Here is a 25,504-nt window from a genome sequence, read left to right on the forward strand (position 1 = left end):
ATGAGCATGTAGAAAGCATTGTCAGGCAGACGTGGCAGAGATCCACGTCTGCTACATGAATTGCTGCCCTGCCTCATGCATAACATAAAAAGAAAGTCTTTTTTAGTTTAGTTTGTTTGACAAAGTTAGACCAAGGACTTTATGACTCACATATCTGCAAGATGTCAAAGAAAAAACAAGGCAAAATACCCATTTGCTCATTTTGCTCCTCAATGTCAAATGTCAGTGACATAATGTCCTACAGAGTGTAAACTGCTGATGTGTTTATTATGTATTTATTCTAAACAATATTCATACTCTTGGCTCCCAAGCTACCCCTCGACAGAGAATAAACAAAGAAGACAGGGTGATCATGGTAAAATGGTTGAGCTACTGAGCCTGTGGGTGATGAGGTAAATAGCAAACCACCTGTCCGGACAATGGCCTTATCCTCAATAGTAATCTGAGCTTTATCAGTTAAAAGCTGGGCCCTTCCCCTTGACAAACAGGAGGATGGGGGTGCAGTATGTGTGTGCCTCAGAAAAAGTAAAGCATTAGTGTTTGGGGAAATCAACTTCCTACTACTGATTAAGCAGCTATTAGTTATTCATCTGGATTGAAGGCCATAGTGTGGCTGAATCTAAGGAGCACTGATGCCTGTGAAGTCGCACCGGGAGCCATCTTTACTGCTGTGGATTGTAAGACATAAAGGTACCTCATGGGAGCACAGGCCATGGGCTTTATTCTGCATCTGCACACAATAGGTCATAAAATTCCTTAACACATATTCCCTGCCACCAGCGATTGAATTCATTCTTTCTGCTTCTGCCACACTCTCACACTGTGTCTCAGCCACAATGCAGAAGTGACTGTGGATGTAATGACAAAGATAATAGACTCCATTTGCATGACGCCTTTCACTGAGGGGCATTAAAGAGGTTTAGATGGCATCCCTCAGCCCCCACAAGCATGATGCATAATATCAATTGAACGAGCTGGGGTTACAAAATTTTACAGAATAAAGCATGATAACTAAACACTAATGCAGTGATCATGGCGCCCTGTGGGCAAATACAGTATCGGTGTCGTTACACAGTTAAATGTGGAATGCTCAGTGTGGGCAGGCAAACAGAGCTGGAAATGGATTGATATTAAGGCCAAGACCTCTTCTACCCACATGCAACTAGTTGCACGCAACCTTGCCTTTTCGATCTCCCATACCAGCATTTTGAGAGACAAAGCCCTGTTTTATATGAGAAGTCTACAAGACAGAGGTCTGGGTTCCACTTCCTCTCATTTCTCTACATGTGAAAGGCATCTGTCAGGAGGGGATGGCAGTGCTTTCCCCTTTCCTCACCGGGCTTATTACACATGGACCCAGGGTGAGAGCGCAGGCTTAAGTCAGCACTTCAGCTCTTTGTTAGTCAGGCCCCCCTCCACTGACCCCCTGCAGGCTATGTGAGTGGGCCAGACAGACTTCCTGACTCAGGGATTTATTTGGGGGAACAGCGAAAAGGGCACTAGGTTATTCCTCACTTAGGCTGCAACAAACTCTCTGCTTTCCTATTCCTTATCACTGGAGCTGTTTGCCATTCATGATGACAGCCACAAGTGATTCTACACTGCCCGTCACAATAGTGCCCATCACCCTGGAGCTGCAGGGAACACAGTATCATACCATGTTAACATATTCCAGGGAAGGAAAACAGACCCAGAGAGAGGCAAGGGAATCAACCACAGTGAGATCAGTAATTCACAGATTTCACACAATATTCAGAATATACTCTTGTACACCTTGCAGGATATGAATTAAGTGTCACTCAGTCTATCTAAACATTGTCTGTACTATGCAAAAGGTTAATATAGTACAGGATTAGACAGCACTTTCTTGTTTGAGGGTGGTTAAGAAGGAGCATGAAGGTAGTATTAGTAGTGTACTACCTGCTGTAGATCCCTGAGGCCACAAGGTAAGGCTGGATCTCCATCAACACCTCAGCCTTGGAGGTGCTCAACAGGCCTTGGATAAATTCACACCTGGGCTTATCTACAGGCTACAGCCCCTTCGTGGCCTCAGCTGGTGGCACAGAGGCAGCTATTAGTCCCATCAGCCTGATTACGGTAGGAAAATACCAGCTGGTGTTTTATCCAACAGTGAAAAAAGACAAATACCACAGAGCAGCTCAACCATCCCAGCTACCACCCACTCAATGCTTCTGATGAGCCATTTGCTGCCCTGGGCATGTGTTGCTCAAATTCAACAGACTGATATGAATCAATTCTCATTTGTCAGGCATTGGAGGTAGAGGTAGTATTAACATTTAAGTTCCACTGTGACTGTTTCCTCAAAATGGAGCCAGCAATTCAGCAATATGTTTTGTAGCCTGCTATACATTCTCGTCACACGCTCACTTTGGTGGAGGAATCTATCTCACTGTAGCTTGACAACACAAGCATTACCCCCTGCACCTCCGGGGAGCACGGAGTCCAACTCCAACTACAACCAAACTGTACATTCCATCAAGCAGAAAACAGAGAGCAACACAGGAAGATAGATAAAGCAAGAGAGAGAAAAGTCCGAGAAAGCAAAGAAAACTGCACCACAGCACACCATGGAGAATGTAAAAGTAACTCACAAACATGTCTTCAGTTTGTGTTAAAACACAAACACATACAGAAGAAGAGAATCACACACGCAGCTGAGCTCAGTGTTGTCTGTGAACAACATAACTTACTTGACTCCCATGGTAGTGAATCCAATATTCTCCTCCACAGGCACAGACCAGCTGTCCTTGAAGCTGTCAGGCTGGAGCATCAGCTGGAGCACACCTTCTGAATGACAACATTTACAAGCACATCTTTCCACGCAGCTCCTGTCCTGCTCAGTATCTTTATTCCTCAGCCACGTGGGCCACTGTGCTCCGCAGACCCCTCTGCTCCACACTGTCTGTCCTGCCTATTTGTCAATGACAAAGATCTCTGCTGTCAATCACAGCACAGCCAACCAAACCCAGCTCAGCACAGCACAGCCAGGCTTTGTCTGCCTTGAGCCTCTCTGTATGGCTCACCTCGCCCTGTGAAAGAAGTTAGAACTCCTGTATTTTCCCCAGCAACATATGCTACCATCACTGCCTCCTTTACAAATAAGATGGGCTGAGTGGCTTATGGAAACTTCATAAATAATCCCATTATATTCATGATTGTACAGTGGACTTTAGCAAGTGATCCCATATGTTATTCAGAACAAGAACAAGCACTTGTGATCCTGCACTGCTTCCACTTTGGAACACACAGGGCTCATTATTGAAGAGAAGCTTGTTCCTCCTCATGACTAAATTATAGTCCAGTGGAGTAGAGAGGGCTTTTTCAACTTCCTGATTTCCAATCTCCACTTTTGAAAGAAAAATCAGTCACATTTTATTCCCACAAGCTAATGACTTGTTTCTATGGTTACTCAGAGCAGCCTGGGGATGAAGGGCAGAGTGAGTGTTGTGCTGATACAAAGGCAGGGTCTTGTGTGTGCCGGAGAACCAAGGCTAAATGGCCCTGCTGCCACAATTACAGGAGAATTCCTTCTGCACAATCACAGTCATTACTGCACAAACACTCACCTGGGCAGCAGCTGCAGGGCGGCGATGGATGACCATAAAACCACTTCCTTCTGACACTCCTCCAGGGCCGCATTCCAGCAAACAGCTGTCCGCCCTGCCCCTGCAACAGCTCACTCGCCAGCCTGTGTGCCACCTCTGACGTCTGCAACATCCCTCCCTGGATCTTCTACTGACTTGTCTCTTCTATTTATTACCTCACTGAGTCTTTAGCGTGAATAAATACTCACTGTCCCGAGTATGATTAGCGCAAGTTCACAAAGTGACTCGCACCCATCCAAACAAACACAAACTCAGGACTAACAACAGACAATGAAGACTGTGTCATGCTGCTACGCAGAAATGAGCACACTGGGAAGTAGATTGCAAACTGAGCAGTTGACTCATCCCAGCAGTTTGCAGTGAGATGTCCCTTGGCCCGACGGGTGATAAACACATCGTCACAATCAGCAGGTGTTAATAGAACACGGAGATGGGTGGGATGATCTGTAAGGCAGTGGTTTTCTACACTGCGTAGCTCCTGCTGGGAGCCCCGTCTGGTTTCATTATAAAACGCTGTGTCAATACACTAATCATATGCTGTGTCACAAGGCAATCAGTGCTTAACGTGCCAGTCAGCTGAGCGTGTGGATCTAAAGTCATTATCCACCCTCCACCCCCAGTAATTCACTGACGTAGCCTACGCATACACATAAACTATAACATTATGCACACACACTATCCAGTCAGTCAGAGTTTGACCTCTGACTCTTTCTGGCTCTCAACAACTGTATCATCAGTCTAATTGCCAACAGGTCATCACTGACCCTGGGGTCGTCTTTGTTTCAGGCTACTTTCCATAATTACCAGAGACAGAAAGTCAGGCAACAGATTGATTTTATAAATGGAATTTCAAAAATGAATTGTGCATCAACATAGAGGCTAAGATCACTTCATATTGACTGCATCTTTACAGCCTGGCAGGCATTAGGGTTAATAATTCTTATATTAGTAATTTGTTGCTTGAATTAATAACCACTACCTACAAATGAGTAATTTGCTCTCCCTAGTTATTAATATGTAGACACATATTCAGTTGTCATGTAAGTGCTGAAATGAATGCATTCATTTAACACTAATAATATGAGGGAGTAGGTAATTTTACCACTAACTAACCAAAACAACCTTTAACTTGTCACTATTAGCCTGTTTTAAAGGAATTAATTATTTAAAGGCACAATTTAGTAAGTCTGGAGCACAAATAATTAATCTAAGTGGACACATTACTGATTCATCCACAGTATATGTCAAAAAAATGGCTGTGACCCGCTGTGTTGTGTGGTCGTCAAATTGTACATTTATACTGAAATGATTTTTCAGGCCAGTAGACATCTTAAATGAAACAAATTAAAGGCTTTTTTTTTTAAAGCAGTTTAACGGTTGACTTATTTTTCCAATGAAAAATTAAACAATGAGTCGCTTTTTGTTCATCACGCTCTTCTTTCCTCACAGCAGCCAACTAGCTAGTGCAGCTAGACTCCAACTAATTGCATTCTAATTAAAATTTCATCTCTGAGTGGAACGGTGTTAGTGAATGTCAGACAAGTGTCTAAGGAGCCTTCTCCACTCCACTGGGGTAGAAAGGGCTGTTTGGTTATTCTGCTCCTGCATCCTAGGCTCTCAGGATTTCCACATGCATCCCTCTAATTGTATCTTTCGAGAACAAAAGGGAATACTAATCAGATATGAGTTCTCAATCAAGTCTAAAACATGAAGGACACTAATTTCACCACTTTGTTTTTTTTCCAACTACAGCACCACGGCAGCAGAATGAAAACCGGAAAATCTGTCGAATGATTTTGTTCCTTTTTACGGGATGACTTACATTTCAATCAGCAGAGGTATATAAAAGATTAAATGAGCACAGTAGTATTAATAATAATGACAATGTGATGATGATATTCCTGTTGCAAGCAACAGCTGCAGAGTCAGGAAGGGGGTGTTCCTCAAAATCAAGCAGCGTATCACTACCACACTTTTCTGTATCTGTGGAATGCGATGCTGTTTAAAGCCGGCCCATTATCATTGTGTTTCACTGGGCCAAGTAAAACACGACGTTCTTGGCAGCAAATTATATTTGGGATGAAATGAAAGGTGGAACCCTTTACCGTACTTCCACCTACACCTCCTCTGCCCCACCAGGTCCTGCTACAGGGGAAAAAACAAGTCCACCTCCCTGTTTTTCCCTGTACTCAACCCACATTGGCTGCCTAGACACGGGGCTTCATGCTACTCTTTTTGAGCCAAGTCCAAAGTAAACATGAGAGCTAATAAATCAGTGTCAGAAATTAACCCTGTGCAGAACACAGCCACACCTCACCGTTATGCAGAGCCACTGATCTTGTGACGGGAAGCAAGATGCACAGGAAGTTGCATATTTAGTGGAGGATCTGGAATGTCCCCATAGCCAAGGGAGAGGCCTTATGGTCCCACTGATATACGCTGATCCTGTGAAAGCTGGCAAGACAAACCCCATTTGAGGTGTTTGGAGAAAACCTAAGCTATACAATGATCCCCCATGGGTTTCCTGTCACACTCCACAAGTCCCTTCACCTCCTGTGGTGCAGAGCTTCAGTGGTCCTATACATCATTCTTAGCCAGCTTCCCTTTTGCCAAAATTCATTATGGCATAGCACTCCTTGGAGAGTAGAGGCTGGGAATGTATGCACTGACCAGCTTGCCAGGGAATCTATCAATGACAATATAGCACATTGCACCAGCCATCCACCCGTTTGGACAGGGTGAAGTACTCTCCGGGGCAACAAAAAGACCAGAGCCAAGCAGTGCTGAAAAAGCCTCCTTCAGCCTAAGATACTCAGGGACCAAATGGTTGCACTGAATTACAAAATGAGAGCACTGCAATGTGGCTGGAATAGCATCTAATGTGCAGCTGTCTAAGACTAAAAAATCAGGTTAGCTGTTTTAACTAAAAAATAAATAAATAAAATAAAATAAACATGGAATACCTAAGAACAAAACTCAGATTGAACCTAAACCCCTTCGTGAGACACTCATTTTTCGTACTGAATTATGTTATTCTATTATCCATTCATGAGCACTGGTGCCTGTAAATAAAGGTTCACTTGGTTTCATGATGGTGTGTATCCCAAGGCATGTTCTAATTCAACCATGGCAAGAACAACAACACTGTGAAATAAGTGCCCCACATGGAAGTTAACACCATGAACCACGACCTTCAGCTGACATTTGAGGGCGAGTCTGTGCATATCTCCTCTTTACCTATCTTCATAAACTTTACGCCTATATACAGTGGAGCTTGAATGCATGCAGGTGTGTATGCAAGTTCATACAAACACTAAACACAACAGCTCAATCTAACCTCTCTAATGAGTGTGCTTTGACAGAGTGGGGGAGGTGCTTACCTAATGAAGAAGGAGGCCGCTGCAGATGAGGAAGGAGAGTTGGAGGTGGAGGTGTTACTGACAGGTGCTGGGAGCCCGGGTTGACTGGAGCTCCTCAGTCTGCAGGGCGTCTGGATGCCGCTGTTGCTGCCGCCGCCGCTGCTGCTGGTGGTGGTGGTGGTGGCGGTCATGGTGGTGACTGGGGCCTCTGAGGTTGTGACATCCCTGTCTGCATCCCACGTTAAACTCTGAGCATGTTGACACACAGACAGCGAGATAAGATCACAACCATCACTTGCAGGTTTTACAGCTACTGCCCACCTTTCTTCCACTCCATTTACTTCTCCTCTGGCACAGATGGACGGGCAGCTGCTGTAGACCGCACCAGTTAGCAGCAGTCAGCAGTATCCACAGCAGAGAACTCCTCGTGGAACAGCAAGGATCCTACACCATTCATTGATTCTGGCAACACACTAAAGGTTGCCCTGGCTATAGCCTCTTGTAATTAAGTGATAACCAACATTTAATTAGTAATTAAACCACCAGCGATTTACTTCTCTGTGCTCCTGATTATATCTATACCTCCATGGCTAATTTGGCACTTTACTCATCAGGAATGAGAAACGAGTCATCATGCAGATTGAATGAGACCACCTAAGAGTTTCAGAGGGAATAAACATTCAACAATCATGGGAAAGATTTGTTTATAGCTTAAAGGTTTATGAGGTATCTAAATTATGCCTATATGCGCACACCCTGCTCTGGAAGTTTTGGAACTGAAAGAGATGCCTCTGTCATAGCCCAAGGGCTTTAGTTACTAATGCTAAAGCTACACAGTGCACCTGTATGTGCTCATATTTGTCACATATATCATATATGGGCTGTAGCATGTCATTGACAAACAGCTGCAACTTCTAATTTTCTGTGGCTGTCGGTTTAAATAATAGCTTGTTAATGAAGTACATTGTTAAAAGTGAATCGGCACAATATTTGCGTCATGGTAATGTCATCCTGATAGAGTAAGAGTTTAACACAACCACAGATGTACAGTCTAGACAAAGTAGAAACCACTTCTAAGCTTCTAGTTTTCTAGTTTCTGTTTAACGTTGCTGAAGACGGCAACAGTTCAGTTCAGTTCTCTGAAGCTTTCACTGATTATTAACAATACAACACAATAAGCACAGGGAGCTAATTACACAAGGCAAAAGGCAACTGTGAGACTGCACTGGAGTCACCTTAATGACAAAAGGTTAATCCCCACTGGAGCCACTAGTTTATCCTAGAAGGCAATGATCAATAGCATCTGACAAGATCCTGTTCTGGGGGTTTTCTGCATCGAAAATTAAATAAAAAAAAAAAAGCCCAGATTTCCCTGAAAACATTTATGACACTGACACATGAACATTGCATAATCAGCAACGACCTTGAAGTGAGCAGTGCTGTAGCCTCGGTGCCATTTGACAGGATATGTATTATAAACACAGCTCCGACCTTATGCATATTTACCATCAAGGTGCTCGTCCTAGATTCATGTTTGGCAACTAAAATAACATCCTTTACGATATTTTTCATAAAGTGTGGGGGCTTCCAACATGTGCCATTTGTCAACTCAGGCTGACAGCTGAACTATTTATATGTCAAGCCTGACACGTGAATGCTGTACATCAGGATGTGAGGACATACTTACATTCTGATATTCACATGAGAGGCTTGGCCGTTACACTGTTCGCTTTATATGTATTTAAATTTGTTACTATATTAAAACTTCGGCACATGTTTTCTATCTTCCCTTTGAGCTTGTTATCAGAGTTAAAAATCAACATGCTTGCTTTGGGTCTGGCTTTGCTCTCTTGAGACTTCATCATGGAAGCTGAGTCAGATATCAAGCTGCTGTGTGTAAAGTTATGACTTGAGAAGTACACCGTTGAAGAATTGGCTGCAAACTCCAATGAGCCTAATACAGCTCCTTATGCAGCCACCAGAGCGGAAAGCGTCACACCACGCTGGTGTTGGTGACAGCTTATGAACTCTGCACATACCAGGGAAGTACACCCATTACAATTTGGCATGAAAGACTAGAGCACTTCACATGCAGACACGCAGGAAGCTGATGTGTATAGCTCATCAATGCTGTCACTGACTGAGCCACTGTAGTGTCAGTTTTAAAATCAAGTGGCAGCATATTACAGGAGCCAAGCTGTGCACTGTAGCCTTGGACCTGGACTGGCCTTCTGGTTGAACAGTACAATCTATCCCCTGGTCAGGTAATTAGGCTTTGTCAGTGAAGCTATGTGTGCTCAGCCGTTTGCACAGACAGCCAGTAATGAGCTGGCCTTCCACCCTTTAACCCCCAGTGCTCCCTGATCCCTTCGCCTTGTTTTGCGGCTGGAAAGAAAAGACTGGAAAGGCAAGGGGGAGAGACAAAATGAGAGTGCTTTAAACATAATGGAAAGAGTGGAGAAGAGAGTGGGAAGAGAGAAAAGGTGAAGTCTGAAGTGAGCAGAGCAAGCCGGCATCCTATCAGCTGACCATCTTCCCCCCAGACTACCAGGATTCCCTGTGACCTTTGATCCCAGCAGTCAACAGACGCTTACTGCTGAGGTGAAAAAGACCTTTGTGTTAATCTGTCTGTCAGCTGTTAGCTGGCCTCTGTAATCAACAGAAACTAAGTAATTCGGGTGAGAGCAATACTATACTCTAAAAGAACCAAACCTAAACACCATCATATTTAGTTCTTACAGAAAACTGTAATTACTCCTAGTATGTTATTTGTCTTTATGCAAATACCGGGACATCACTGCACACATTTTTAATTGATTTCCAATTTGGCATAAGTGAGAATTGTCCTTCCCGTTCCTTCCTGCATCCTTTTCTTCTCTTTTCATCGTCGTTTTCTGTGGCACTTTGCCATGCAAGCCCAGCTGCACCAAAGCAGTAGCAGCCAATATCATCTACTGTGCTTCACATTGGTGGCAATGAAGCAGGCAATGCTAAATTCAACCACGGGGCCAATAACGGAAACCATCTTGAGTTGAGAGCACTTGGTCGTTGTAGATTAGCACACATATGTTTGTGGATTTTAAGGAGCAAAGGGAGAAATGTAGACTTGGGTCAGTCAGTTTCTTGTTTTGAATAGCAGTATAACACTGCGTGTAATGTGGTTTCTGTAACTACCTTAACTGACAGTAGCCAATAACACCAACAACAGAAAAGGTGCTTTTTATGCATTTGTTCTATTCAGTGCAGTATACTTATATGAACCAGGGTCAGCCAATTACAAAGAGGAAGCCAGATAGTTTAAATACCAGAGACCACAAACATCATTCCAGATGTTAACCAGAGCCTTTTCCCAAATGGGAGATTCAAGGTGCCCTATAATGGGATGTGTGTGGGAGTGCCCCAGGCTCCTAAGTTGACACATTCTGACGGATTTCTGTTTTACACACACATAGTCCATCTCTGCTGTTTTGTCTAAGCAACACTGCACGACTTTCCCCACAGAGAAACCATGAGGGAATCATGAATTCAATGTGTGCCTTTCAGCGCAGTGTAACTCCCACTGCTTGAGAGCTGGTGTGGGTTTTTGTCATTCTGAAGGATCTGGTTTTAATGAAAGAAACACAGATTTCTGCTGTGTTTGTAACTTCATATCCTGAAGGGACATTTCTCTCTGTCCAAGGAGGGCCCTAGCCTCAGCTATGTGGCATTGAGCAACTCATCTCAGCTCCAAGGGCCACTAATTGCTTTTAGACACATAGATGGAGAACACAAGTCAGCCGCTCCCTTCTGTGCCAGGCTGTTTGATTTGCCCTAGATTGCATACATGCAGTTAAAAGCTTTTGATGGCCTCCCATAAACCATCTCTATGGGCACTTGTTGACGTAAAAAGGAGGAGAGAAAATGTGTCTTCAATTTTCCAAGCAGAAAGGAAGGACTAACAGTGCCAAGGCCCGTCACAGACAGTTTACAACACAGAACAGAAAAAAATTTGAAGGGGAAATAAGTGTAATAAGTGTAAGGACTAGATGGTACACTGAGTGTGCCTCATGTAGAATATCACAGAGGTTTGTCAGTCAGGTAAGAGCCCAACAACTAATAGTTTAATCTCAACAGCTGCAGATTGTAGTAATTAATATAACCTACATTAAAATGAAAACGATATAAATGTTTAATTCGCTCTAAAACAATAAGACTTTTCCATTATCAAACAGTCTTGATGCACAAAATGAGATATAATGGTGAGTATGGGTGCATACCGGTTTAGGTTGGGGAAGATAGTTGTTGACCCTGGAGATGCTCCACACGCCTTCCAGGTACTGCTGGGCTTGGATGGTGACGGAGCTCAGGGAGCCAGTGACCTGCCCTCCTGCCACGGTCACCTGGACACTGGTCTTAGGTCCTGAACAGTCCAAAGTACTTTGTGACCAGCCTGTCACCCTATGCCGCTCTCCAAGGACACTGTGGGTTTGTCCTTTGGACGACTGTTTTGCATGGACACTGGAGGATGACACTGTGAATCTAGAAGGCTGTGGCAAAAATGATGTAGTGGGCAGGGCTGCCATGTCTGAGGTGAAGGTGAGGACAGGCGCATGCAGCACCTGCAACGCCTCCTTCCTCAGTTGGTGGAGAGGTGTGGAGCACACTTGGCAGCAGCTGACACCGGCTTCATGGCCCCCAGGTGTTTGGAGTTGCTCAAACAGAAAAGTTGCATATTCAGGGTCCTGCAGTGACAGAAAGACAGGATATTAACTTCATGTACAATATGTCCATACACACACTTAATGCATGTAACATGTTCATTTATAATCATATCTCATTGGCTCTTTGAAAGGATTTCCTGTGTGTGGTTCACATTTTCCATGTGCGTCAGTGGTCCACCAATAATGTGGTCTCTAGTTGCCCTTTGGGACACTCACTCCCTGGACTTAACCACTTCCTTTTTGTTTGTTTAGACTTAGATGCTTTGCCTGCATGCAACTTAAAACTGCTGCTAAGGTTGACTGGGCATGTACTCATTTCACACTGTCTGCTGCGGATCTTTTGCCAAACAGATCAAACGTAAGGAGACAACTCAGAAATGAGGCTCACAAGGATTAGTAAATGATCCTACAGTGGAAACACGTCTTATATTTATTTTTTAAGCTGTAGAAGAAAAAAAACCACAGCGACATTTTCAGCTTATTACAGCTTTTAGAGACGATGTCCAGTAGAGTTTTGTCCTTTCACTTCATCACTAAAAGGCTCCCTGGAGTGTGCAGCTTGCTCGGCAGGCATGGCAAAATAAAACAAAGTCTGAGGGGTCTCTTGTGCCCAAAGCTATACAATTTACATATGATGTATGTAATATACATAAGTGTCCCAGCATGAAAAGATACGATAAGCTCCCAAATGTGAAAATAACTACATCCTTCAGAAAGCTGCGGGCACACAGAGCTATCAGGGAACTATTCAAATCCTAAGTGAGAGCGGAACATAACTTTGTATTTTACTGAAATAAACAATCATACAAACACTGCACTACACACACAGACAAGACAGTCTCTTAAGAGGCATAAAGGGGCACTAGGCTTGTGCCCAGTGGAGTCACGGCCTAAGACAGGAGCCCACAGCCCATACATAAATGTTTATGAGGCCTTTGCTCCGTGGAACCTCCGAGGTGATCAAGAGGAGTGAAGCAGTGGGGAAACAACAATCCACTGCCCTAATGCAGTGTCACTTAATACAGCTAACCCAATAGACCTAGAGACCACAAAGGCAGGTCGAAGGACTCTAAATCTCCATCCCATAAAAGCAGCTCAATAGAAAGACTTTGAGACAGCCTTTCTCTGCGCACATGAATCGTATGATCACACGACCTTAGCACAGGATCACAGAAAATGGAGCATTTTTTATCATCTGAACATTTTTCTGCTTTCAAAAAGCAGTGTTCACTAAATTATACTGTGCACACAGTACCTTAGCAGATAGGTATAATCTCCATATCGCCACTTTATTGAAAGGACAGTCATACATAAGACTGTGAATGGATTAGACTGATGTTAACAAAGTAGTTTATTGCTTACTATAGACCGGTTATTTACTTTACACATGAACAGACACAGACAGAATGCAGGCACAAGAAATACACTAACTACCACATACTGTATCTCACTGTAGCTGGGGATTCATGGGGATTGATGGGTAGATTGAGTACAGTATGTGTGTATCCAAATGAGGAATGGGTTTAAATGTACTGTAAGACACATAGAAAGATGATAACTAAAGCGCTTGATGTTGAAACATTACCGGCCTCTACAGTTGCATTCAGGCAGGATATGTCTCCACAAGACAGCACAGTATCGCTGAAATATAATGAAACAACCCGTGACAAATGTGAAATGTGAAACAGAGTTAAAGAACACAGCACCGGTTGCTATTTTCACAGTCTGGTGTAGCTTCATATGCATGCCTTCGAGACAGTGAAGCGAAGTCATAACCAGTCAGCTCCGCCCTTCCATCACCCCTCACCCTTTACCCTCCGACCACCCCTTACCCACCTCAGGGCACTGGTAGATAGAAGAAATCAATTTCCTCTCTCTCTCCATGCATTGTTAGGTGTTGATTTAGGGGAGCTAATAAAAAGACACACAAAGCTGAGCCCATCTGCTATTCAGTTAGGATTCTGGAGGTTAGAGAGCGGGCTTCTCCTGTAAAACTGTCTGTAAGCTTTATGCCCAGTGGAGTGAATAAAAGGGTCATGGCCACAATGCTTATAAGGATGATGGCACTGATGATGAGGATGATGATGATGTTAGGGATGTGGAGGAGAACGACGTGATGAAATTGAAGGCCACAGAGTCCATTTTTATAGGGCACATAAGAGGTGGAGTAGAGCCGGCGGAAATAGGAGATCGTGACTGGTAGATATTTCACACACGGCGCAGAGAATGAGCAAGGATATAAAAATATATAAATTTGACACAGCAAAGCCAGCTGAAACCTCGCCTTGTAGTTACAAGCTTTAACAGTTGACCCTTAAGTTTGTGTTATCACATTCAAGCTAACTGCTTGAGAGCTTGTGCATAAGCATAAAGTGGAAAACATGAAACACATAATGCATGAGTGCACCCGGCCCTGAAGCCATATCGTTTCTTTTATTATCCATATGATCTATTGCTGACAGGTGCAAGTGGGTGTGAAGAGTAGCACAGCTTCAGAGAAGTATGTAATGCACAGCATCAACACAATCCAAATGTTCAAAGCATTCCCATCAGTGAGGAGGCGTGGAGCTACTTCAGGGCTCTGACTTCTCAGCCATTGTTCTGGACAAGTGGGAGATGGTTTTGGTTTTCAACCCGGTGTCTATCCATAGAGAGAACGAAACTGCACGAGCGAGGATAAAGGCACTGTGGCAGAAAGAGGGGTGGGAGGAGACAGGCCGAGGTTGTGGCCCTTGCCTGGAGGCTTGTGGGTGGTTGTGTTGGTTTACTGCCTGTCAGCACTGATCTTTATTAAACTCTGGGGACAAATGTAGTCAGATGCTATGGTCTTATTATGGAAAGAAGGTGTGCCAAGTATACCGGGGAGAAAAAGCCCTGGCTGTGGAATGAGCCCTTCACAGTCCTTAGAGACTTAAGTTTGTCTCTGTCCCTCACAGTAACTGTGATAAAAACCAGGGCAGCAGCAGGAGAGAGAGCCACCCAACTAACGGACTGTCTCTGCGGGCTGATGGAGAGTGTCATCACAGACAGCTAATGCCTAGAGGCTGATGGAAACAAGCTCAGCCATAACCACTTATGGGTGAGGGGACAGGGAGAAAGATGTGCTTGATTTCTCTTCCATGCCTCCTTAGGCGCAAACGGAAACAGGCAAAGTCACACCAAAAGATTTTTTTCTAAAATCGCAGCTCATTTACCTTTTTCCCGTCGGTGCACCTTTTCTCTAACCAGACAAAGTGAAACTGCCATCAGACTGTTCAGCTCCTGATGTACCTCTGATGTGGAGCACTGGGTCAGATGCAGCAAGCTGACTCAAATCAGGGGAAGGTCATAGTGATTTGAAATGCATAAGACCCCCTCGCTAGCGGAGGGACTTTTAGACACGCTCCATTGAGAGTAAAATACTCCGGGAAACTACATTTTCTATTCCAGTTGAGCCCAACAGATATTTGCTAAACACAGAAGCACCCCGTGACACATTGCAGCAGTGACAGAAAGAGAAATGAAGCAAAGCTGTATCGATGAACAAACACTGAGGAGAAAGAAATAAAGTCAAACGTTCATCAGCCCATATCTGAACTGTCTTAGAGATGCCTGTGCTCTGTAGCATGTTGTCCTGTTCTTTGCCTGCTTTTTTTTAATGATCAGTCATAGTGCATTTTGCTGAAAAGAGAGGCAGCAATAAAACATTAACAGTGTTCCTCGATCCTCTCTGTTCACTGTAAACATAACACAAGACTAACTCCTGAAAGGTGGTAAGAATAAATTGCTCACGCTGTTTTCCTTTCCTTCCTTCCTCATCTAGGTTTCTATTTTATTATTCTCCTAGCACAGAAACATTCCTCACAATGAGTCAGTTCCACGCCACGCTGCTTTATATCTGTCCTCACTACAACTTTGTTCTCACCAACAGCAGTCCAGTTAACACGTTGCAATTCTTAAGTACTTCCTATGACTGCATTTCTTGTAAAATCAAGACCACACAGCAGCTGCCAAACCTAATGCAGCTTCCACTAACTTTCCCTTCCTCTGCTTCCGTGTAAGGATGCGACTGAGCCATCACTGTTTACTTGGGCTGAGACAGTGTTGACCTTAACCACACACTGTGTCCATAGATTTCAAAGGGACTGGCCCACAATAAACTGCAGGGGCCTCGTCCAGATCCCAGGGTGAGGACGAGAGCTTCCAGCAGTACTGCTTTCCCACAGGTAGCCTGGCTCTTTTTGACAGCAAAGTCGAAGAAAAATGAGCACAGCTGCTGGCCTTGCCCCGGGTGCGCACAGGGCATTAAGGCAGATTACATTCCCAGGATAAAAGCAACGCATCCAGTGGTGTAATCCCCTCTCTGCCCTCTGCTCCTTCCAAACCATCCCAACCACCTCCACCTCTCTGACCCCCTCTCCCAGCCAGCCGACTTGACTCAAATCCCCTGAAGGAGCGCAGAACTGGAAGGCCTGTGACTCTGATGAGATATCAGGTGGAACCTTTAGTGCCACAGTAGTCTGGGACACAGACCATTAAATTTAACCACTGCCTGCTCCGAGGCAGAAAAGACAATGACTCAGGATGTCACACTGGCATGCTATTTCACTCTGTGAGTATGCCGTTGGTGGGACACAAAATGGAAAGGCTCGCCAAATCACATCCAACAGATGTTTGTGCCTGTCTGCTGACTTGACAAGATTAAACAAACCTGCAATAAAAGCTCTTTCCAAACAAAGCAACAGTATCTGCAGCAACAGAAGTACACTGTCATTAGCCACCTGATCACACTCTCTCAGACAAAGCCACACACCTCCAGGTTAATGAATTCATTCATCCTCCGTGCTGTGTGAAATACTCTGCCTCATTTTTTCAGTCACTCTTCGGAATTTTTATTCAGGCGCAATCAGATTCAAACAATGAAAAGCCTCCTGAAAATGTGAGGTTACATTTAGGCTCTTAGCCCATTATCTGACTTTCAGCCTTTGTGAGAAATACAGTTTCAAAATTGAGTCTTCTCTTGCTTTTCAATGGCTACTGTCTCATTCTCATTTCTCTTCTTTCTCTCTGACTCTCAAAAGCATTTCTAAACACAAAGACCTCACACACATCACTTACATAGGTTCTCTTAAGATACCTAGTATAACCAAATCCTGCAACTGCCTTGAAGACAAACTTTAAATTAAAATGGTATGTATTAATGAATAAACTCACCCTTACTTAGACCAAAAAGATGATTACCTTATTTAAAGACGTGCATCAGATTTATGCATTACTATTCCCTTAAAATGATCAGCAAAGTCTCCTTGCATCAAGCATCTGTTCACAAGGAGCTTACAGAGGCAGATGTCAGTCTGCCTGCCCTGTGTGATTTAGCCCTTTCCTCACTTTATCTGTCAGTAAACTGCCGACAGAAAATGCAAATAGGCTTTACCCCTTGGTGACACTTTCAACACATGATAGCGCCACCTGTCCAGAATATTATCTCAGAAGAACGACTGCAGAATCAAGCAATTATAGTCTGCAATGGGGATTATGTTCTTGAGACCTTTTTTATTTTAGAAGATCTTGATAAGATCTGGTGTGACATATCTTTGTTTTGGACTTCCTAGCACTATGATACAGCTCAATGTACACCACACTCCAGCCTACAGCTCCTCGTGTCATCCATAAAAACACATGTCGCTGTCCATCAAAAATAAAAAGGCCATAGATCCTGTTGACCCTTAGGTTAAACATAGATAAGAGTCAGATGTAATCACTCGCCAGTCATCGCCAAACTACCCAGCAACCATTAATGACCTCATATAATTATGTGTCGCCACTCCATATGGTCGACCCATTTATCAGCGTGCTTGTAGCTCGGCATACTGAGGGGTACGATGACACTTACATGCATGTTTTTTTAAAAGTGTAATTACACAAAAGGTTCGTGAAACCAGGCTTTATGTGACAGGAGAAATGGGCGAAATGCAAGCTTGCTTGTGTGCGTGTGTGTATGTGTGTGTTTCTGCTTGTGTGGCTGTCCCCCACCCATCCATCACTCCAGCCTTTCACCACTTGGCTAGTTAATTACCTTTTCCTGTTCACTCACGCACATAAAGAAACAAGCCTCTTTCAGACTATTTGGACAGACTTCATTCTCCCTCCCCTCCCTTTCCATCTCTTTCCCTCCTCAGTGGACTCTAGGACGTCTTAACTGTCTCAGATCTCTTAAGCTTTCATCAGCTTTGGCAGACAGACAGACAGCGTAACGTGAACTAAAGTTTTCTCATTGGTGAAAAAAAAAAGTAAGGTGAGTTGCATTACCAGATAATTTAGAAACTAGTTTTCTCATCCTCAAATATTCTTCCACTTCCCTGCCCAAAGCAGCAGGGCTGCTTGTTATGCTGTCCTCACCAGAGATGCAGTGGATTGTGTTTATGTACACTCGCCCCAACATTTGTGCTCTTCTAATTAGAATGGCTGATTTTTGGCTTCGAGATGTTCTAGAGGTAGTTTGTCTTTTTCCCCAGCCGGGCTCAGATATGGAACTAAACTAAAATGAGTACATAATGAAAAATTCAGCAGGCAAGCTGGAAAGGCAGGAGCCAGGTGTTGCTGTAAACTGCAGGTGAAAGCGAGGACAGAAGGGGGGGATGTGGGGAATTAAAGGGGAGGAGAGGAGCAGAAGGTTAAAAATCACCTGGCATGTTCTCAGACCTGGGAGAAAGAGTATAGTATTTGGACAAGGACATGTAAAAAAATATATCCCCACTTATCAGAATTAAAATTTTTACTTTGCTCCATACATTTGCACAGTCCTCATTAACATTATTTGGTATTCCCGACCATCCACTGCAGCTCATTGAGATATCTATTTTTGTTCAAGAGCCCACTCTAAAACACCCACCACAGGCAGAGGAGCCTGATACAATAGTTCGTTCCAACAGCCCAAACCACTACATCACTAGTATTTCAAATCCCTTTTCAGTCTATAGACAGTGATGACAGCCACCTGCTTCTCCTCTGTCTGAAGTGTCACACTGAGAGAGCTGTATTCACTGCAGTTCGTTCTACGAGAGGATTTTTTTGGGGGGATCTTGACTGGAAAACTAAGCACTCCCCGCTCCCTGCAGGTTATTGCTAAAGCTTATGGCAACTAATATCCATCCCAGGACTGCCTCCGCTGTACAGAGGATAAAATGTGATGAGTTTTCAAAGTTTGCATGTGAGTGGTTAATTAAAAAGAAATGCAAAGATACTTACTCATGCACAAATAGAAGTAATTGCATACGGTATCTTTATCAACAACCTCAGTCGGCACATAAACAACATCATTAGAATTCATCATTTTTAGATCAACATTTAAATAGGTTTTCATGCCAAGCAGAAGAGTTACAGAGCACATTAACATAGACACATTGTAATATTTCATCAGAGGCTCCTTGTACAATAGTGCAAAGCTCACATACTCCCAGTGAGTAAAATAAAGCAGAATGAAAGTGATGACAGGGTGAAATGTAGAGTATGCTACAACAATTATTCTCTGCACTTTCCCCTTGGAATGGATAGGACAGTAATCATGCTGGCAAGCTGCCATGTGGATAAATATTCAAGTTTTCCGCTGCCACTGCTGGAGCAACTCTCTCTTTCTCCACATGGAGTGACTCTATAGATTCAGCGTGTGAGGAGAATGCACATAATGAGGTCCAATGAGTGGTGATGGTTGAGCATGGCACTTCTCTTTTGCAGATATCTCTATTTTAATTCAACAGCTTACATGCTACTGATCAAAATCACAAAGCTGTAGGGGCTGTAGAACGAGCTATAGGTTAGTTACCATTTTTGGCTTCTTGGTAGTGTTCAAACACTAAAGTACAAATCATTCGGCGCCAAGGTGAGCTGTGCTGAGCATCCTTGTCCCATCCACTCCCGAAACTGCAGAGCATTATCTCAGAGAGTGACATGCTTTGTGTTGCACAAAGCTGCTGCGTGTCGGCAGAACAATGGAGCAGCAGAGTTGCGAGTGGCAGAATCAGTCTGGTGCAACAGCCTCATGTAGGTACAGCAGAGAGGGGTGAAATACTAATTTATCATGAAAGATGTCATTACCATGCCAATGACTTCTCAGAGAACACAATTATCACTTATAATAGAAATTTAAACATCAGCTCAGGGCTTTCAGCCAGGGAGCGTTATAGTAATAGAAAACTGTTGTCTGTTTATGAGAACTAGACACTGAAAGCTGGTGGGAGTGCTGATAGAAAAACACAATGAGATAAGCACTAACCAGTATCTGTTTTTTTTTTCTTGCTAATTGAGATGTCTAGACACATTCTATTGAATCTCACCAAGATAAGGAAGTAGGCTGAACTATCTTGTTGGAAAAGAGCGCATACTAATCCACTTACTGAGTCTGAAGGATTTTCATTCACCATTCTAGAAAATGCTTGGCTTATCAATTTTTTTTCACATGCACATTTTACCACTTTGTCTTTTAGTAACAATAGCATCCTGCAAATGGCCCTGTGGCCCACAACACAAAGCTCCTCCAACCATTGTGCTTAACATTCAAATGAGGTGATGAGCACTGGCTAGACCCAAAGCAAAATCTTCTTCCTGAATAATATTTGTTTTTCACTTTGATAGTTCACATGAAATATACAGTAACATCTGATTTATTTCATAATTTTTGTGTAGCCTTGAAGTTAAATAAAACATATCACTGTTGTAATACTGAGCAAACTGGAACTAGGCTAAGGGACTCAAGAAACCTGATTACTGGAAATCTGTGTGTACAAGCAGGTAAAGTGTAATCTGGTTTATTACAATGAAATAAACATTGCTTATTTAGACAGCTTTGGCGACCTTTCTTAGTAGTAGAGTGGTGAGTGTCTGCAGCCTTTGTTATGCACATGCTCTCTTGTAAAAAGCCAATTAGAAACCTGTTTTCAAGTTTACATGGAAGAGCAAACGGTCTTCTCTCCAGCAAAAACTACCTTGAAAAATCAGTAGTTTACATGTACATACAGTATATCACATCAAGATATTTCACAGAACGAGCAAAACATTGGTTGCTGGTTATGCTGCAGGAAAATGTCAGAGGATCAACCTAGTCTTAAGGATTCATCCCTGGGGAACCATGAATCTCAGAAAAGGTCATGGCAGTCATGTCACTAGAAGCAAAAGATGTCACCCTGCTGGAGGAGCTATAGCAAAAGTCAGGGGATCTCCAAAACCAGCAGAATTCAGTGTCTGTACAAAATGTTATGGCAATCCATCCAATAATACACTATATTTAGTATATTTGTGAACCAGCAGACTGATCAGCTGTCTCACCATCATTGTCATCACTAAGAAACAGAAGTAACACTCAGACACATGCCAGCAGATGCAGGAGAAAGCAGGCTAACATGTGAGGGCTTTGTAAATTTTCCACCTGTTTGAACAAGTCTATACACGACTCAGAGGCTGGACAAATCACAACTGCAGAAAAATCCCAAACTAGTCTTCTCTCTACACAAGAAAAATTTCCATGTTCTTGTTTTACTAATGAAAATAAAAATCTTTAGCTTGCTATGAGATTCGTACTTTTAGGTCGAAGACATGCTGGTATTCATCTCAGTCTGTCTGGCTGCATAAGTCCTGAGTGATGCACTGCATGTAAGAGGATGAGAAACACGCAGTTATGAGTAGTTAAATAACAATAGTCACTCAAGGAGGGAAGAGCTGTTCAGTCTGCAGCAGACAGATGCAGGTTAATGGATCTTTTATGCAGTATATTTATGAGTAGGATAATGGAAAGAAGCCAAAAATATCATTAAGTTGGGGATGTAAAATTTTATGCATGGCTCCAATTGTTTTGTTTTGTTAAGTTGATTAAGCACACTGAAACAAGAAGGAGGACTTTAGAGCTATTACATCATGCCTGACTGAATTACATCCTGGATCACTGCCTTTTCAAGCTGCAAACGCACACACACAAACACACACACACACACACACACACACGGTTACAGAGTCATACGTAAAGTGGATGTCGAGATGCAGCAGCATGCTCGGTCCGTGCTCAGGGTTTGATTGTGGGACTGGAGGGTTAAAGGGTAACTAATTGCGCAATTCATGGAGGTCAGCAGTGGTGTGGCCTTCTGCCACAGCATTGGAACACCACCTGAAGGTTTGTCAGGAAAGACAAATGAACTCCGACCTCCCTGCTGATGACATCGACCCCAGTCACCAAGCACACGCCACATCTTAATCTAGGTCATGGTAAAAGGAGCAGACCACTGCTGCCAATCCACACGCTACGTGCTGAAGGAGCTATCACTGATGTTTGCCTGTCTGGTTTCATGTTCGGTTCCTCATTAAATATCACAAATAAAACAAATCTCTGAGGTCAAACGTGGCTTGTGAAACAGTGGTAGTGGTCTATTGGTCCTCCAGTAACATAAATAAAAATGTGTGGTTACTCAGTAGAGTGCACACACACACATCACTGGGAAAACAAAAACAGAAAAGCCTGTTTAGTGCAATCTGGTCAATCTAACAATAGCATTCTTGTGCAGGCAGCTCTTTCTTTTTTTAGAGACCCCATAAAGAGCCCAACTTAGCTCTGCCTTCAAACTCCTGGAATTCCCGAGAGCGACTCTCAGCTTAACAGAGTGACTCCCTAAGCAGAACAGAGAGATGCTTATCATTTTCACCAGTCAATAATTAGCTGACTCCCTAATCAGCTGTTCGTGCAGAGCGCCTGTCCGTGCTTTCTCATTTAGCCGCATCACGACAGACGCCAGAGCGTTTACCTGTGTTGCCATCAGCAGGAATCCAGCCCATGAACCCCGCTGATAGCTGACTCTTCTGTCTGGAATGTACTCTACTTGTAGTTGTGCCCATAAAAGCACATTCACCAGGTCTGTGTGTGTGTGTGTGTGTGTGTGTGTGTGTGTGTGTGTGTGTGTGTGTGTGTGTGTGTGTGTGTGAGAGAGAGAGAGAGAGAAAGGGAGAGAGAGTCATCTTGTTGTTAAGAATTAACAAATACGTGTGATGGATGGATAAAATCACATGACCACTCCAGCCAAACGGAAAAGTTATTGTGTTGGAGGTCTAGGGATCATCTGAAGAAAAGGAGTGTCTTGCTTTCATGATTAACAAAATATAGAAACGGATTTCCCTTCCTAAACAGACTACATTTATATGAGGCTGTCAGCCAAAGGGGAACGGCCAGATGGGACATCTCCCTCTCTTTTCTGCTGCACTGTTTTGGAGACAAAAATGACCCAGACCTGTGTCAACAGCTGCAAAAAGTATCCCTCTGTGCTTTGTGAAAGTGATAAAAATAACACTATGAAGTATCCCGCCATGGGTTACTCCCTGAACTGTTCTGTTTTTCCTGGCCAGGAGGGTCACTGTCAGGCAGAGCTGGACCTCCAGCCAATACACATCAAGGCAGCACTTTCCAAGCCTCGATTTTCGCCCTTGTCTTTTCCTGTTTTGACAGGAAACAGGAGATGATAACACAGTCGCACAAACAAGCAGAGGTTGCCTGCAACCTGCTGCCAGGCTGTCCTCGTGTGGCAGAGGACGTCTGTTTTCTTTAGAGAGTCTCGTGTCCAAACGCGCAAAAAAAAAAAAAAAAAAAGAAAAACAGTATGCCAGCACAGTGTCAAACAAAAGGAACGCAATAAAACAGACCACCAGAGTCACAGACACAAGACTGAAAGAGGAGAGATGAAAGCTGCAGCGGTCGCCACGGGGAACCAGACATACACTACTGCGGTGAGCGGAGAAGCGACGTCAATATCTAGCCGAGACAGGAAGGGTGTGGAGGGGCACTGGCATCGGGGCTGGTGTGGGGGTATTGCTTTGAAGGCCAAGGGAGGTGTGGATGGGTAGCGTCTCTTGTCCGTGACTCTTTTTGGAATGTGAGCCTTTTATGTTGTCAGGAAGCACCACCACGGTGAGACACAACAAGTGGAGTGACAGGGTCATTAGAGAGGCTTTGTTGATGGTGAGACAAGCTCAAAGGAACAGGACACTTTGATTGCCCTTTCTGATCCCCCGCTAGCCTTTGTTTATGAGCTAATTAAGCATTGTTCAGAAGCTGTAGGAGCCTCGACCCTTCCATCCCCACAGCGCCACCATGACTTTCAATGGCTACTGTAGGGCTTTTACAACACGCTCTATAACTTAACAACTCAAACAGGAATCACTTTCTTGGCTGTTTTCTGGTCTGGGAACAAAATCTCTGATCAACACTGGCTACAAATGTGCACGTTGTGACACTGCCTTGATGTAAGTGCATGTAAGAAGGGAACAAAAGAGATTATGTTGCACAAATCAGGTAGAGTGGGACAGGTCAAATCGAGTTCAAATGTGGTCTGCAGTGGCCATTTCTGTGGGAGTTCAAGTGTGGCCCGGCTTCACCCCCCACTAGATGCCACAGCTATAACAGCCTATCGCTCACATAGAGATAAAGACATGATCAAAACCGAGCACTGGACAAGGGGACGTCAAGAGAACACTAAATGTGTTTTATAGATATGTTTGCCTTTATTTTAGTATGGAGAGATGTAAGATGAGAGGGTGCACAATATGCAATAAAGATCCCCAGCTGGACTCAAATCGGGGACGCTGTGGTTGTGTGGTATGCACTGTAACAACGGCTATGAAGGCGCTCCAAGAATAATTTAACATGTTGATCAAATCCATTTAATTGAATATATTTTAATTTAAAAAACTTGAAGTGGACATTCGAGATGTCTTGGAGGACTTAGAGGGGGAGGTGAGCTCCTGCTCTGAACAGTAAAGCTATGCGGAAATGTACCAAAGTCAAAGACACAGGTGTGCTCCCCAAGAGCTTCCCTCCTTAATGGGCATCTGAGGGAGGGAAGCATTTCCTTGTTGCACAGACACGTTCTAAGGCATTCCAGCAATGTTTGTGTTTGATGCGTGAATTCAGAGCAGTAAACAACAGCTACAATCATGTTGATTTAAATGGTTCTTAGAGAGGCACCAGGGGTGAACTGCTGCCAAACAGCCTGTGGCAAATGATGAGCAGATGAGCACCTGAAACACACTGACACTGACAACATCAGAAAAAAAAACAACAACATTATGTAGGAATAAAATACTAACTTAGCAGCTACACTCTAAAGTGAAATGGCGAAGCAGTCTAACAGTATTCAATTAGGCCAGACAGCAGCAATTATGGCACAAAACCGCTGTCAATATCACACAAAACTAAAAGCAGAAATAAGAATACAGTGAACAGTTGATATGAATAGACTTGTATACTTGCAAAGACATAATAAGCTTGTAACTGCTGTCAAGTATCAGTTATCCTGTTCAAGTATCTGTGATTGTTTTGTTGAATGTTTGTGTGTAAAGAACACCTTGTGTCCGTGAGACCTTATGGGGAGCGACAAAGCTGTTTTCTGACATTCACTGCAAACCTGAACTTATCTAGACAAAAGCGAGAGGAACCCAGTACAAAGTTTGTTTAATGTCTAATTGAGCCCATGTGTGAATAGAGCAGGTAAAAGTCCAGAGAGTTCAAAGCACATGCTGATTACACTGCTATCATGTGACTGGTACTGGTTCCATGTGCACTGTATGATTTCCAAAGTGCACTTAGCATCATATCCCCCCTCTCACACACTTTACCCAGATGCCAAATGTCATCTAAACTAAACCCAACAGGTGAGATTACTTCTGACATCTCCTGTTGCGTGCTGCTTGAAAGGGTATGAATAGATTCTGCAGACATTGTCCTGAGATCATATAAGAAAAGGGATATGCCAGCTTGTCCAGACACTCCTTGAAAGGCTCGTCCTCACGCCCCTCCATGGGAGTCAGGCAC

At 43.6% G+C, this 25,504-nt stretch overlaps 1 protein-coding gene across 1 annotated transcript in view; it reads right to left on the reverse strand.

The window, feature by feature from the left end:
* kif26ab (kinesin family member 26Ab) overlaps positions 1–25,504 on the reverse strand; it is a 63,622-nt gene that overhangs the window by 26,439 nt on the left and 11,679 nt on the right. The window contains 2 exon segments of the mRNA XM_026355501.1: positions 7,007–7,233; positions 11,242–11,706. Coding sequence (XP_026211286.1) covers positions 7,007–7,233; positions 11,242–11,706 — 692 coding nt within the window.

This window comes from Anabas testudineus, chromosome 12 (genome assembly GCF_900324465.2).
Source record: "Anabas testudineus chromosome 12, fAnaTes1.2, whole genome shotgun sequence".
NCBI lineage: Eukaryota > Metazoa > Chordata > Actinopteri > Anabantiformes > Anabantidae > Anabas > Anabas testudineus.